Source organism: Jaculus jaculus, chromosome 3 (genome assembly GCF_020740685.1).
Source record: "Jaculus jaculus isolate mJacJac1 chromosome 3, mJacJac1.mat.Y.cur, whole genome shotgun sequence".
Classification (NCBI taxonomy): domain Eukaryota; kingdom Metazoa; phylum Chordata; class Mammalia; order Rodentia; family Dipodidae; genus Jaculus; species Jaculus jaculus.
In genome coordinates this window covers 87,357,048-87,373,667 of record NC_059104.1, presented here as the reverse complement: position 1 = coordinate 87,373,667, position 16,620 = coordinate 87,357,048, and the positions used below count along the sequence as shown (strand labels likewise).

The 16,620-nt window shown below is 42.2% G+C and overlaps 1 protein-coding gene across 5 annotated transcripts in view; it reads left to right on the top strand.

The window, feature by feature from the left end:
* Positions 1 to 16,620, top strand: part of Stt3a (STT3 oligosaccharyltransferase complex catalytic subunit A) — a 53,631-nt gene that overhangs the window by 24,774 nt on the left and 12,237 nt on the right. For all 5 annotated transcript variants that reach the window (XM_045145552.1, XM_045145553.1, XM_045145550.1 and 2 more), the window contains 5 exons: positions 3,276 to 3,382; positions 5,886 to 6,050; positions 8,860 to 9,040; positions 11,065 to 11,220; positions 15,999 to 16,090. In XM_045145552.1, the coding sequence (XP_045001487.1) occupies positions 3,276 to 3,382; positions 5,886 to 6,050; positions 8,860 to 9,040; positions 11,065 to 11,220; positions 15,999 to 16,090 (701 nt within the window). The remainder of the gene's footprint in view (positions 1 to 3,275; positions 3,383 to 5,885; positions 6,051 to 8,859; positions 9,041 to 11,064; positions 11,221 to 15,998; positions 16,091 to 16,620) is intronic.

Sequence of the window (16,620 nt, the reverse complement as noted above, 5' to 3'; positions counted from 1 at the left end):
TTTTGTTCTATATTTTAAAAATGGGAGGGGAACCGGGGAGATAGCTCAGTGGATAAAGTGCTTGCCATGTAAACATGAGGAACTGAGATCGGATTTTTTTTGTATATTTGTTTTTAAGTTATTATTTAAATTTTTTTTGTTTATTTATTTATTTATTTGAAAGTGACAGAGAAAGAGGCAGAGAGAGAGAATGGGCACGCCAGGGCCTCCAGCCACTGCAAACAAACTCCAGACATGTGCGCCTCCTTGTGCATCTGGCTAATGTGGGTCCTGGGGAATTGAGCCTTGAACTGGGGTCCTTAGGCTTCACAGGCAAGCATTAAACCGCTAAGCCATCTCTCCAGCCCTAGATTATTTTTTTTATTAACAACTTCCATGATTATAAACAATATTCCATGGTAATGCCCTCTCTCCCACCACTTTCTCCTTTGCAACTCTATTCTCCATCATATCCCCTCCCCTTCTCAATCAGTCTTTTATTTTGATGTCATAATCTTTTCCTCCTATTATGATGGTCTTGTGTAGGTAGTGTCAGGCACTGTGAGGTCATGGATATCCAGGTCATTTTGTGTCTGGAGGAGCATGTTGTAAGGAGTCCTACCCTTCCTTTGGCTCTTACATTTTTTCTGCCACCTCTTCCATGATGGACCCTGAGCCTTGGAAGGTGTGATAGAAAAATTACAGTGCTAAGCATTCCTGTCACTTCTTCCCAGCACTGTGATGCCTTCTGAGTCATCCCAAGGTCACTGTCATCTGAAAAGAGAAGGTTCTCTACCAAAAGTGAGAATAGCATTAATATAAGGGTATGAACATTAAGAGAAGTGCTTTCTGGGCAGTTTGGTAAGCATAGTATATACATTTAGCCAGACAGCAGCATACATTACACCCCTAGGGCTCATGACTACCCCTGTTTTAAGTTTTCAGTAACAGTGATGTATTCCCTCCCATGGAGCGAGCCTCCAGTCTGATTAGAGGGCAGTTGGTTTCCACCATGAAAGACATGCCACTATTGCACCCATTGGCTCATTTGGCCTGGATGGCCAAATATAAGGCTTGCAGTGTTCACTGTTGAGTATCATTGCTGGTGATTTGAGATTGGATCTTTAGAACCCATGTAAAAGCTGGGCACTGGCAAGCAGGTGTAATCCCAAGCAAAGACAGGAGAATTTCCTGGAAGGTCATAGGCTACCTAGGCTATTTAATGCAGTGGTGAACAACAGTGAAATATCCTGACTATCAAATAAGGTAGAAAGCAGACTAAAATCTTTTCCTTTACCTCCTTCTACTCCCCTTTTTCTCCCTCCCCTTCTCCCCTTCCTCTTTCCTTTCCTCTCTCCCTCCCTCCCTCCCTTCCTTCCTTCCTTTCCCCTTTTCTATTCCTATTCCTGTTTCTTTCTTTTATGGTTTTTTTGAGGTAGGGTCTCACTCTAGCCTAGGCTGATCTGGAATTCATTATGTAGTCTCAGGGTGGCCTTGAACTTACAGCAATCTTTTACCTCTGTCTCCCAAGTGCTGGGATTAGAGGCCTGTGCCAACATACCTGGCTTCTGTTTTTAGTTTTTCGAGGTAGGGTCTCACTTCACCTCAGGCTGATCTGGAATTTACTATGTAGTCTCAGGCTGGCCTTGAACTCACAGCGATCCTCCTACTTCTGCCTTCCAAGTGCTGGCACCATCACGCCTGGCTTGTTTTGTTGTTTTGAGGCAGGGTCTCACTCTACCCCCCAGGCTGAACTGGAATTTACTATGTAGTCTTAGGCTGGCTTTGAACTCACAGTGATCTTCCTACTGCCTCCCATGTGCTGGGGACCAAGTCTAATGTTGGCCATCTTTTAAGGAAGATAAAATTGAACCAATAAAAATAATTTCAAGCTGGGCGTGGAGGCACACGCCTTTAATCCCAGCACTCAGGAGAAAGAGAGTGTTCTTGCCATTGCAGATGAACTTCAGATGCTTGCACCACTTTGTGTATCTGGTTTTACATAGGTACTAGGGAATTGAACCTTGGATGGCAGGTTTTGCAAGGAAACATCTTTAACAGCTGAGCTATATTTCAGCCTGAGAGAGATCTATTTTTTCACCCCCGAGGTAGGGTCTTGCTCTAGCCCAGGCCAAACTGGAATTTACTATGTAGACTCAGTGTGGCCTTGAACTCATGGAGTTCCTCCTACCTCAGCCTCCCAAGTGCTGGGATTAAAGGTGTGCGCTACTACTCTCAGCTCATTTTGGATTTGGGGATGAAGGAAGGCTTTTTAGAAGTAGTTGAAGATGATCTGGGTCTAAAGGTGGGAATTCATGAGACAGTTGTGTTTGTGCATGTGTGAACACAGTATTGAGGATTGAACCTGTGGTCTTGTGCATGTTAGGCAAGTGCTCTACCACTGATCTACAGCTCCAGGTCACTAGGGATATATTAAGGAGTGTAGCAATAAGAACAAAAGGGCTAGTTTGTGTTAACACAAGCATGATAACCTTGGATATGTTTAGAATTAGCAGTTAATTTGTGCCTGGAAAGAACATGTATGAAGTGCTTTTTGTTTACTAGGTACTAATCCAAGTGCTTTGTGTGCACTAATTATATTGGTTTTCACCATGGTATTAAGAGGTAGTACGGGGGCTGCAGAGATGGCTTAGCGGGTAAGACCTTTGCCTGCAAAGCCTAAGGACCCAAGTTCAATTCCCCAGTACCTGTGCAAACCAGATGCATAAGGTAGCAGATGTTTGAAGTTGCTAGAGGCCCTGGTGTGTGTATTCTTTCTCTGTTTCTCTTTCTCAAAAAAAAAAAAAAAGAGCCAGGTGTGGTGGTGCACGACTTTAATTCCAGCACTCGGGAGGCAGAAGTAGGAGGATCGTTGTGAGTTTGAGGCCACCCTGTGACTACATAGTTAATTCCAGGTCAACCTGGACCAGAGTGATACCCTACCTCGAAAAACCAGAAAAAAAAAAAAATAAATAAAAATTTTTAAAAAAAGGTAGTATGACTATGAACTCCATGGGCTGGGTATATAACATAGTGGTAGAGCATTTGCCTAGTGTACATGAGGCCCTAGGTTCAGTCCCCAGCACTGGAACATGAACAGATTTATACTCATTCTTTTTTTGTGGGAAACAGAGGCAAAGGGAAGTAAAATAACTTGGTGAAAATTATACTTTCACTGGGTAGCAGACCAAAGAATGTAGACATTGGGTTCCAAAATTGTTCTAAGCCCCTATGTTAGCAAGGCCTCGTTTTTTGAAATTTTGTGGTGTGTGTTTTTTTTTTTTTTTTTTCTGTAGGGATTGCCATCTTTTGTATGCTGCTTACTTACTACATGTGGATCAAGGCAGTGAAGACTGGTTCCATCTATTGGGCAGCCAAGTGTGCCCTTGCTTACTTCTACATGGTAACGTAAATGTCTTCTCACTTGCTTTCTGTCTCTTTGTGGTTTAGGGAATTGAGCTCCATGTCTCATGCATACTAGGAAACTGATGTGCCAGTGAGCTGCACCTCTAGCTCCTCTACATGTTTTGGTTTTTAAAAATATTTATTTATTTAGTTATTTGACAGGGAAAGAGGGAGAGACAGAGTGAGAGAGAGAGGGAGAGAGAGAGGGAGAATGGGCGCACCAGGGCCTCCAGCCACTGCAAATGAACTCCAGACGTGTGCGACCCCTTGTGCATCAGGCTAATGTGGGTTCTGGGGAATCAAACCAGGGTTCTTGGGCTTTGCAGGCCTTAACTGCTAAGCCATTTCCCCAGCCCTGTTTTTAGTTTTTATTTGTCCATGTCTTTATGGGTGAACCAGAGTCTCTTGCTACTGCAAATGAACACCAGATGCATATACCATTTTTTGCATCAGCCTTTATGTGGGTGCTGGGGAATTAAACCTGGGTTATAAGACCTTACAAGCCAGTGCCCCTAACTGGGCTATCCCCCCAGCCTCTCTCTCTCTCTTTTTTTTTTTTTTTTTTAAATTTATTTGAGAGCAACAGACACAGAGAGAAAGATAGAGGGAGAGAGAGAAAATGGGTGTGCCAGGGCTTCCAGCCTCTGCAAAGGAACTCCAGATGCATGCGCCCCCTTGTGCATCTGGCTAGCGTGGGACCTGGGGAACTGAGCCTCAAACCGGGGTCCTTAGGCTTCACAGGCAAGCGCTTAACCGCTAAGCCATCTCTCCAGCCCTCCACCCCCCAGCCTCTCTTTATATGTCCCTCCACTCCTAGGGACTCACTCTTATCCCCAGCTGACCTGGAATTGACTATATAGTCCCAGGCTGATCTCTAATTCTTGGTGATCCTTCTATCTCAGCCTCCTGAGTTCTGGAATTAAAAGTATGCACCACCATGCCTGTCCTTTTATGTTTTTTATTTTCTTTCAAGCTAGGGCTTCACTTTATCTCAGTCTGACCAGAAATTATTCTGTAGTCTCAAGCTGGCCTTGAACTTAGTTATATTCCTACCTCTGTCTCCCAAGTGCTGGCATTAAAGGCTTAAGCCACCATGCCAAGCTGTCTCTATTTTCTTTTTCTTGAGGTAGGGTCTCCCTTTATCCCAGGCTGACCTGGAATTCACATGCAATTTCAGGCTGGCCTCGAACTCCCAGCGATTTTCCTACCTCTGCCTCCCATGAGCTGAGATTAAAGGCATGTGGCTCCACACCTATCTCTTGTTTTTTTTTAGACAAGGTATCATGTGTCCTCGGTTAGCCTCAGACGCGTCATGTTGTACAAACTCACTTGAATTTCTGATCATCCTGCCTTCACTTCCCAAGTGCTGAGATTGCAGAAGTGTGCCACCATACCCAGTTTATACAGTACTGGGAATCAAACTCAGAGCTTTGTGCATGCAATGTAAAAACTCTGCCAACTGAACTACATTCCCAGCCTTTTTCTTTTTCCACAAAACATTTGTTCATAGTTTTTCAAGTACTGTACCCCCTGTGTGTACATGTTAATTTTCTTGCCTTCTTTTTTGCTCTGTGCCCTTGAAACATTTCCTTTTCCAATACATTTTTTTCTGTCAGTCTTACATGTGGACTTAGGCTTTGTTTGCTTAGTGCTTCTGCTTGCTCATATGTTCCTAGTGAGTGTGACACTACAGTTGCTGTTATCATATAGATGAACCCTGAAGCTTTGCTACATCTTGTTATGTGGTCATGTTGCAGTAGCCATAACAAGCCACAGGTTAACTTAACAGAGGATTTCAGTATGAGTTCTCTATGTGCAAAATCAGTTTTTTTTTTTTCTTTTTTCTTCAAGCAGAGTCAGAGAGAGAATGGACAGAAAATAGGCACTCCAGGGCCCCCAGCCACTGCATATGAACTCCAGATGCATGCACCACTGTGCATCTGGCTTTATGTGGGTACGGGGAAATTGAACCTTGATTGTTAGGCTTTGCAGAATTGTGCCTTAGCCACTGAGTTATCTCTCCAGCCCCCAAATCAGTTGTTTTTAAATATTTTAATTTATTTGTTAGAAGGAAAGGGAGAGAATGGGCACACCAAGGCCTGTATCCATTACATATAAACTCATGCATGAGCCACTGTGTGTATCTGGCTTACATGGGTTCTGGGGAATCAAACCTGGGTTCTTTTGCCTTGTATTCAAGTGCCTTAACCACTAAGCCATTTCTCCAGCTCCAAATTATTTTTTTTTAACCCTGTAAGCCACTTGGCATAAATAATAGTATAGTTGCTGTAAAGAGATGTGCTTTTAAAAGGTTACAGATCTGCAAAGCTTGGTGGTACTCATCTATAATCTCAACACTTGGTAGGCTCAGGCAGGAAGATTGAGGATTCAGGGTCTTCTCAGCAACATGACACTCTTGTCTGTAACATGGTGACAGGTGATATGCTAAGGAATGGTAGCAGTAATGATCATAGAGATTGATCTTTTCTGTCTTCTCACAGGTCTCTTCATGGGGAGGTTATGTATTCCTGATCAACTTGATTCCTCTCCATGTCCTGGTGCTGATGCTAACAGGCCGTTTCTCTCACCGGATCTATGTAGCCTACTGCACTGTGTACTGCTTGGGCACCATTCTTTCCATGCAGATCTCCTTTGTGGGTTTCCAGGTGAGTTGTAGATTTTGTTGTTTGTTTATTTTACTTTGTTTTGGTTTTTCGAGGTAGGGTCTTGATCTAGCCCAAGCTATCCTGGAATTCACTCTGAAATCTCTGGGTGGCCTCGAACTCATGGCTGTCCGCCTATCTCAGCCTCCTTAGAGCTGAATTTAAATGTATACACCACCATGCCCTGGTATTTATTTTATTCATTTGAGAGATAGTGAGAGAAAGAGCTAGATACAAAGAGAATGTGTGGACCAGGGCCTCTAGCCACTGCAAACGAACTCAAGATGCATGCAACCCTTGTGCATCTGCCTCTTTGTGAGTACTGGGGAATCAAACTTGGGTCATCTGGCTTTCCATGCTGAGCCATCTCAAGGCCAACCTTAGATTTTGTAGGAGTTTCATCTACTTTTTTCAGCCACCCCAATTAAGTTGATGTATCTGGGATTCTCTTTTAAGGAGAGTATGAATTACAGCTGTGCTCTTGGGCTTCTTTGTTAACTGAAACAATAGAATCATTGGTTATTAGAGTATACTTCCAATAGACTATTAATATTTGCTGCATGCATTTTGCTGCATGCATTTTGAAATAAATTGCTCATTGACTTAGGTTTGTGGGAGGAAGAGGGACAGTTTGATTGAACTGAGTTGATGTGAGTGATTAAAGTTAAAATTACCAGCCCTTCTAGTGTGGATTACATAATTTAGTAGTAATGAATCCCAGCCTGCTAAATGAGACCTTCAAGAAACAGCATGGACTGGAGAGATGGCTTAGCAGTCAAGGCACTTGCCTGCAAAGCCTAAAAACATTTGTTTGAATCTCTAGGTCCCATGTATAGCCAGACTCGAGAGTGATGTAAGTGTGCAGTATCGCACATGCACACAAGGGGGTGCACATGTATGGTGTGTGTTCACAGTAGCTGAAAGGCTCTGGCATGCCTATTTGCTCTCGCTATTTCCTTTTCCCTCTCTCTGTCTCAAAAATAAAATAAAAATAAAAAAGAATTTAAGGATTTGTAAAAGCTGGGTGTGGTGGTGCATGCCTTTAATCCCAGCAGTTGGGAGGCAGAGGCAAGAGGATCACTGTGAGTTCGAGGCCACCCTGAGACTACATAGTGAATTCCAGGTCAGCCTGAACTAGAGTGAGACCCTACCTCAAAAAAACAAAAAAACACAAAACAAAACAAAACAACAACAACTAAAAAAACAAAACAAAAAACACAGCACAAGGGCTGGAGAGATGGCTTAGTATTTAAGGTGCTTGCCTGCAAAGCCTAAGGCCTCATATTTGACTCTTTGGCTCCTGTGTAAGACACATGCACAGTGATGCTAGTGCACAAGGTTGCACATGTGTATAGGGGTACACATGTTTGTAATTCAGTTGCAGTGGCTGGAGGCCTTGGTGTGTCAATTCTCTCTTTTGCATTAGAAGAAAAAGAAGTCTGTTGGGCTTGGCTCAAAAAAAAAAAAAAAGAAAGAAAGAAAGAAAGAAAAGCAAACAAAAAGCAAAGTACAGGACAAATATTTTAACCTACATTATTGTGTAGGGTTAACAGACATATTTAATTACAGACTATTATGGTATTTTTTATTTTTTCTAATTTACGTATTTGAGAAAGAAAGAGAGAATGGTCACACCAAGGCCTCCAAACGAACTCCAGATGGGTGTATCTGGCTTACATGAGTATTGGAGAATTGAATCTGGGTGTTTAGGCTTTGCAGGCAAGTGCCTTACTGCTAAGTCATCTTTCTGCCCCCCCCCCCTTTCTTTTTTACTCTAGCCCAGGGTTGACATGGAATTCACTATGTAATCTCAGGCTGGCCTCAGACTCACAGCACTCTTATCTTTGCCATCCTAGTGCTAGGATTAAAGGTGTGCAACATCACACCTGGCTGGTACTTTTGATTTCTTGTGCAAAATTCTCTATTAAGGGATAAATACCTATTTTACTACTGATAATCTACTATATGTAATTTGCTAATGACTGAGAGGTATAAAGAGGATACAAATGTGTTATAGTTGTCCAAGAAAGTAGGAGAAAGAAGTACATACAGCTACCTGTAGCCTATAGTGTGGTGATTACTGAAGGTAGCTTCTAGACCAGTTGCATTAGCAGTGCCTGGAAACTTGTTAGAAGTGTACTTTCTATAGTGGCATCAGATTCAGAAGTTTAAGGCTAGCCTTGACTACATAGTGAGTTTGAGGTCAGTCTGGTGTATATAAGATCCCATCTCAAAACAAAAACAGAACCATATTAAAAAAAACAAGCTGGTGTAGTGGCACATGCACTCGGGAGGCAGAGGTAGGGCTATCACCATGAGTTTGAGGCCACCCTGAGACTACATAGTTAATTCATAGTGAATTCCAGGTCAGTCTGGGCCAGAGTGAGACCCTACCTCGAAAAAAACAAAACAAAAAAACAGACCTATAGAGTACAGAGTTGGGACTCAGCAACTAATTAATATTCCCACTGGTTCTGATGCCTACTAGAGTTGGAAAACCACTGATGTTTAAGGCAACAAGTGAGGAAATACTAAGAATCTCAAGTGCTATGGAATATAGAGGAGTGAGTGATTTGTCAGATTAGGAGATGGTATTTGCATTGGGTTTTGAATTATGAAAATTGCAGCTAATGTGAATTTAGGGAGTTTGCAGTCTATGCTGAGGCAGTAGCCTAAGCAGACAGCAGAATTATGACCTATAAGGGCCATCATTCCTTTGGGAACCTCTGAACGCATTTGATCCTTGGTCTGAAGTAGATAAGGATAATGCAGTCCTAGGCTGAACTCATTCTCCTCTGCCATCCCCCAACAGCCTGTCCTTTCATCAGAACATATGGCAGCCTTTGGAGTCTTTGGTCTCTGTCAGATCCATGCCTTTGTGGATTACCTGCGAAGCAAGTTGAATCCACAGCAATTTGAAGTTCTTTTCCGGAGTGTTATTTCCTTGGTCGGCTTTGTCCTGCTCACCGTGGGAGCTTTACTTATGCTGACAGGTACGGAATACTGCGTACTGTTGAAGCAAGTGGGTGCCGACGGAATAAATGGAGAAAACACAGAGTATACTTTTCTACTTTTAGTTCAAGCACTAAAATTCTATTTTTTTTAGGTTGAATTCACTTGTCTGTACAGGGTTGGGATTCAACATAGTAGAGAATGTATTCTTAGAGCTGCTCTTAATCAAAGCTGCTTAGAGGACTGTGACTCACCTTACTAATCATTTTCTTTCTTTTTAAAACTTAAAAAAATGTATTTTGGCACACATCTTTAAGCCCAGCCCTTTAAGCAGAGGTAGGAGGAGCGCCATGAGCTCAAGGCTGCCCTGAGACTACTGAGTGAATTCCAGGTCAGCCTGGGCTAGAGCAAGATCCTACCTCAAAAAACCAAACAAAAAAACTTATTTTGGAAGCAGAGACAGAGAAATAGAATGAATGGGTGAGCCAGGGACTCTTGCTACTGCAAATGAACTACAGATGCTTGTACTCCTTTGTGCATCTAGCTTTACAAGGGTTCTGGGGGAACCAGCCTAGACATATAGGCTTTGCAAGCAGCACCTTTAACCACTGAGCCACCTCCCCAGCTCATCTTTTTAAAAAAATGTAATTAATTAATGTGAGAAAGGCAGATAGAATGGGTGTGTCAGTAGCCACTACAAATGAACACGTGTACTACCTTGTGCATCTGGTTTACATGATACTAGGGAATTGAACTTGGGTCCTTAGGCTTCTCAGGTAAGTGCATTAACTGCTAAGCCATCTCTCCAGCTCCTAGCCCATCTTTTTCTTGTAACTTTTTTCTTTCCTATGGTTGCATAATAAAAATCCTTACACCATTCCTTGTTGTATCTTACCTTATGACACATGTTTAAGCCTAAATCATGGCTGTTGAGTTTAAGTGTATTCAACATTTTTATTCTTCTCCATTTTCTTCACTTACATTCCTCATAAGTTACTGCAGAGGGGAAGTTGGTCTTTTTTTAGATAGTTACAAACGTATTTTTATGTATGTAAACACATACACACAGTGTTTATATGAAATCCTTATAAGCATAAACATTCAACAGAAATTATAAGCAACATAATAAAGCTTACTTGAGCACATTGGCTTGCTTTTTTTGTGGGTGGGTGTATACGATTTATCAGGTAGGGTCTCTCTGTAGCCCAGGTTGACCTGGAATTCACTATGTAGTCTCAGAGTGGCCTCGAACTCATGACAGTCCTTCTGCCTCTGCCTCCCAAGTGCTGGGATCAAAGGCATGTGCCACCATGCCTGGTGGCCTGCTTTTTGAAACTAACTAAAACAGGGCTGGAGAAATGACACAGTGGTTAATAAGGCCTTGCAAATCCTGAAGGCTGAACCACCTGTCTCCCCCAATCAAATGAGCTCAAATCCTCCCTGAGCTTGCTTGAATACGTCAAAGATGGTGAAAGAGGTGTTGCTTTTGCTTTCCACAATGCACCATGCTGTCTTGCTAAGAGATTGGGAACAGAGCTCTTCCCCAGAGCTGAGCCCAAGGGCCCAGTGAGGCTCCTCCTGGAGGTGGGAAGTGATCATCATCTTTTTTTTTTTTTTTTTTTTTTTTTTGGTTTTTCAAGGTAGGGTCTCATTCTAGCCCAGATTGAAGTGGAATTTACTCTATATTCTCAGGGCGACCTTGAGCTCCTGGTAGTCCTTGTCCCTCTGCCTCCTGAGTACTGGGATTAATGGTATGTGCCACCACGCCTGGCTTGGAGGTGATCTTAATTTGATCAGATTAGATTTACAATCCTAACATGTAGCTTTGCTCCCTTGCTTCTCTCTGAATTGCTGTACAGCCAGTTTTACTCTCTTTGCTATATTAACAAAAATACTGTCAAGTAAGGAAAGAAAGAAGATGTGGAACTGGAAATGTTTATTGGTAGTGTTGTATCAAAAGTAGGTCCTTTCTTGGAATTTTATTAAAATGGGATGCCTTGGCTAGTTAGTATATTGGACTGCTTCAGGAATATATATAAAATCTTTATTACCTCTTTACTTCCAGGAAAAATATCTCCCTGGACGGGTCGTTTCTACTCACTCCTGGATCCTTCCTATGCTAAAAACAACATCCCCATCATTGCGTCTGTGTCTGAGCATCAGCCTACAACCTGGTCCTCCTACTACTTTGACCTGCAGCTCCTCGTATTCATGTTTCCAGGTCTGTCTCCTTTTTTTTTTTTTTTAATATTTTTTTATTTATTTGCAAGCAGAGAGAGAGAGAAGAGAGAGACAGACAGACACACAGACACACAGAAAAAGAATGAGAGAATGGGTGAGCCAAGGCCTTTAGCCAGTGCAAATGAGCTCCAGATGCATGTGCCACTGGCTTTACATAGGAACTGGGGAATTGAACCTGGCTAGGCTTTACAGGCAAGCACCTTAACCACTCAGCTACCTCTCTAGCCCTGCTTTGTGTTTTTCTTTTAACATTTGTATTCCATAATCCAACTTCCATAAGACAGTCAATCATAATTCCCTCCCACCACTTTCCCCTTTACAAATCCACTCTCCATCATATCCCCTCATCTCAATCTCTGTTCTATTTTGATGTATTCATCTTTTCCTCCTATTATGAGGGTCTTGTGTATTAGTGTCAGGAATTGCAAGGTCATGGATATCCAGGCCATTTTGTGTCTGGAATATTGCATTATAAGCAGTCCCATCCTTCCTTTGGCTTTAACATTCTTTCTGCCACCTCTTCCTCAATGGACCCCGAGCCTTGGAAGGTTGATAGATACGTTTCAGTAGTGAACACACTTCCTTCATTTCTTCTCAGCACTATGGTACCTTTTGAATCATCACAGAGGTCACCATTTGAAAAGAGAGCTTTCTCTAACCAAAAGTGAGAGTAGCATTAATATATGAGTATGAACGTTAAGAGAAGTGCTTACTGGACAGTTTAGTAAACATAACATATGCATTTAGCCAGATACCAACAGGTGTTACACCCCTAGGGTTCATGACCTCCCACATCATAGATTTTCAGTATCAGGCATGTGGGCCTTCAGTCCAATTAATGAGCATTTTGTTTCCCCCATAACAGATGTGCCACTATTGTACCTGTTGGCTCATTTGGCCTGGCTGGCAAAGCTTATGGCTTGCAGAGTCCACTGTTGTTTATCTCCACTGATGACTTCTGTCTCCTATAGGGCTGCATGCAGCATCACTTTTTCCAGATTTTTGTTAGCTGGTCTATAGAAAGGAGGTTTTTAGCTCAGTTCCACCTTGATTTCTCAGTGACCTTGTAGCTCAAGCTTGTGTAGTCTTCAGCAGCAGGGTCTTACCATCTATTATTAGTGGGAAACCAACAGCCTTGGCAATGACCTATAATGTTTTGAAAGTATCAGTAACCTCCCTGGCCAACAGCTCACTGGAAGATATCCCATCCCTGGTACTAAAAATTTTCTAGTAACAGTCTATGGCTTCTGAGTGCACCATTCTCCAAAAAAGTAGGTTTCCATACGACTTACTTATACCCTCTTAGATTTTGATTAACCCTTACCCTCACCCTTCCTTCACTCAATCTCTACCTGTCCCAGTTAGCCCATTCCACCCCTAGTGTACTTACATATATACAATACCATCCCCTTAAAGTCCTCGCCTCTCCTCCCTCTGTTATAGCCTCTTTCTAGTTTACTGGCCTCTGCTATGAAGTTTTACCCCAACTCACATACAAGTCTAAACATTTGTAGCTAGGATCCATGTATGAAAGAGAACATAGGACATTTGGCTTTCTGGGTCTGGGTTACCTCACTTAGTATAATCCTTTCCAGATTCACCCATTTCCATGCACATTTCATAATTTAGTTTTTCTTTAATGCTGAATAGAAAGAACTTCATTGTATAACTGTATCACATCTTCATTATCCGTTCATCAGTTGAGGGACTTCTAGGCTGGTTCCATTTCCTAGCTATTTTGAACAGAGTGGCAATATACATGGTTGAGCAAGTATCTCTAAGGTAGTAAGACAAGTCCTTAGGATATATGCCTAGGAGTGGTATAGCTGGGTCAAATGGTAGATCTGTTTTTAGATGTCTAAGGAACTGCCATGCTGATTTCCACAATGGCTGGACCAGCATTCCCACCAATGGTGTAGAAGGATTCCTCTTCTTCTGCATCCTCGCCAGCATTTATTGTCATTTGTTTTCTGGATGGTAGTCATTCTGACAGGAGTGAGATGGGGTTTCAAAGTAGTTTTAATTTGCATTTCCCTGATGGCTAAGGATGTAGAACATTTTTTTTTAGATGGATATGGGCCATCTGTATTTCTTCTTTTGAGAACTCTATTTAGTTTCATATCCCATTTTAAAATTTGTTTGGTTGATTTCTTCTCATTTAGTTTTTTAAAAAAATAATTTGTTTTTAAGCTGGGGGTGTTAGTACACACCTTTAGTCCCAGAACTCAGAAGGCAGAGGTAGGTGGATTGCCTTGAGTTTGAGGCCACCCTAAGACTACATAGTGAATTCCAGGTCAGCCTTGGCTAGATTGAGATCCTACCTCAAAAAACAAGAAAACAAAACAATAATTTATTGATTTAAGAGAGAGAGAGAGAGAGAGAGAGAGAGAGAGAGAGAGAGAATAGGCACACTAGGGCCTCCTCCAGCCACTGCAGAAGAACCTTGGATGTATGTGCCCCCTTGTGCATCCGGCTTACATGGGTCCTAGGGAGTTGAACCTGGTTCTTTGGCTTTGCAGGCAAGTGACTTAATTAGCTAAGTCATCTCTAGCCCATTATTTAGTTTCTTGAGTTCTTTGTATATCCTGGATCTTAGTACTCTGTCAGATGTATAGCTGGCAGAGATTTTCTCCCGTTCTGTAGGTTGCCTCTTTGCTTTATACACAGTGTCCTTCCCTCCCTCTCCCCCAGCCCAGGTAGGATTTTGCTCTAGCCAAGGCTGACCTGGAATTCATGATGTAGTCTCAGGGGTCCTCAAACTCATGGTGATCCTCCTACTTCTGCTTCTTGAGTGCTGGGATTAAAGGTGAGCATCACCATGCCTGGCTCACAGTGTCTTTTGTTGTACAAAGCTTTTTAATTTCATGAGGTTGATTTCATGGTTGATTGGAATTTTTTAAAATTTAATTATTTTTATTTTAGTTTAAATTTTAATTAATTAATTTGATGGTGAACGAGGGAGAGAGAGACAGAAAGAGAGAGAATGGGTACTCCAGGGCCTTCAGCCACTGCAAATGAACTCCAGGCAAGTGCGCCCTCTTGTGCATCTGGCTAACGTGGGTCCTGGGGAATCGAACCTGGGTCCTTTGGCCTTGCAGGGAAATGCCTTAACTGCTAAGCCATCTCTCCAGCCCAAATTACTATTTTTTTTTAGAGAGTGAGAGACCCAGCGAGGTGGGGGGGATTGGCGCACCAGGGCCTCAGCCACTGCAATCGAACTTCAGATGCTAGTGTCACCTAGTGGTCATGTGCAACCTTGTGCTTGCCTCACCTTTGTGTGTCTGGCTAACGTGGGATCTGGAGAGTAGAACATGTGTCCTTTGGCTTTGCAGGCAAGCACCTTAACTGTTAAGGAACTGGGGTTCCTGCTTTGTTATTTGAAGTGACTTCATAAGAACCATCCTCTAGTTCCAAATAAAACTATCCTGTCCTTTTTGAATTTTTTTTTTCAAGTTAGGGTCTCACTCTAGCCCAGGCTGACCTGGAATCCACTCTGTATTCTCAGGGTGGCCTCAAATTCATGGTGATCCTTCTATCTCTGCCTTCTGAGTGTTGGGCTAAAGGCATGTGCCACCACACCTGGCTTAAATTTTTTTGTTTTTTTGAGGTAGGGTCTTGCTCTAGCCCGGGCTGACCTGGAATTTACTCGGTAGTCTCAGGGTGTCCTCGAACTCAAGGCAATCTTTCTGCCTCTGCCTCTGAGTGCTGGGATTAAAGGCGTGCGCCACCACGCCTGCCATTAAATTTTTTAAAAAGATTTATTTATTTTTATTTGAGAGAGAAAAATGCATGCACTAAGGCCTCCAGCTGCTACAAACAAACTCCAGATGCATGTGCCATCTTGTGCATCTGGCTGAAGTAATAAATACTAACAAGCTCAGAACCCTAAAATTTAATGTTCATTTGTGTTCTTGTTAAAATTCAACTTTAATTTTTATTTGGTTCTTTAACCAATGAACCATTTCGCCAGCCCTAATTTTTACTGAGTTCTTTTTTTTTCTTTTTTTTCGAGGTAGGGTCTCACTCTAGTCCAGGCTGACCTCAAACTCACGGTGATCCTCCTACCTCTGCCTCCCGAGTGCTGGGATTAAAGGCATGCGCCACCATGCCCGGCTACTGAGTTCTTTTTTTTTCTTTCAATTTGTAATTTTTTTTATTTTTCAAAGTAGGGTCTCTTTCTAGCCCAGGCTGATCTGGAATTCACTAATTCACTATGTAGTCACAGGGTGGACTTGAACTCACAGCAATCTTTCTATCCCTGAGTGCGGGGATTAAAGATGTGTGCCAGCATGCCCTGCTACATTGTGGGCTTTTTTTGTGTGTGTGTGTGAAAGCAATTTGTATATTGTTTAAAAAAAAAAAAGCGCTGGAGCACAATTCCCCAGCACCAGAAAAAAAAAATTCTGTTTAATCTTTATGGAAATATTTACAATATATCATTAGGTTTTTTTTTTTTTTCATTTGCAGAGATGTACACAGACGTGGAAGAGGGCAAATGGTGTATAACATGTATTTTAATGTATTCCATATTTAAAATACACTCTACTTAACTACCTCCTTTTAGTTTGTGTTTTCTGTATTTAACAAAGAATGCTATAGTAAACATCTTCACATTTCTGTGATTTTTAATTTTTTTTTTTTAGGATAAATTGCTGGGTTAAATGAGTGGAATTGCCCAGTCATAAAGTGAACATATTTTCCCTTCTAGGTTTCTGCCTACAGGGCTCAGCTGCTTACTTCTCCTTCCCTCTTTTGTAGTTGGCCTCTATTACTGCTTTAGCAACCTGTCTGATGCCCGGATTTTTATCATCATGTATGGTGTGACCAGCATGTACTTTTCAGCTGTAATGGTGAGGATCCCCTCAGCCCTAGCCAAACTTTCACCACTAACTGTGAGGTGCTCATTTGTTTTTGCCTGGCACGATTCAGAAAGTGTTGATAATTGTGCAGGTGCTCCCTGCTGAACATTTGAGGGGCTGTTGGTTCTTCCTAGGCATTCAGTTCTGCCTGTGGGATCTGACTTTCTTGGGTTCATAACTGTGTATTAGGCTCAATTTTTACATATTTTTATTTATTTATTTGAGAGAGAGAGAGAGGAAGAAAGAGGCAGAGGGAGAGAGAATGGGTGCACCAGGGCCTCTAGCCATTGCAGACAAACTCCAGCTGCATGTGCCACCTTGTGCATCTGGCTTAAGTGGGTACTGGGGAATTGGATCTGGGTCCTTAGGCTTTGCAGGCAAGGGCCTTAACCGCTAAGCCATCTCTCCAGCCCCCACCTTTTTTTAAGTTTTTTTATTTTTATTTATTTATTTGAGAGATAGAGAATGTGCACGCCAGGGCCTCTAGCCACTAGAAATGAACTCCAGATGCATGCACCTCC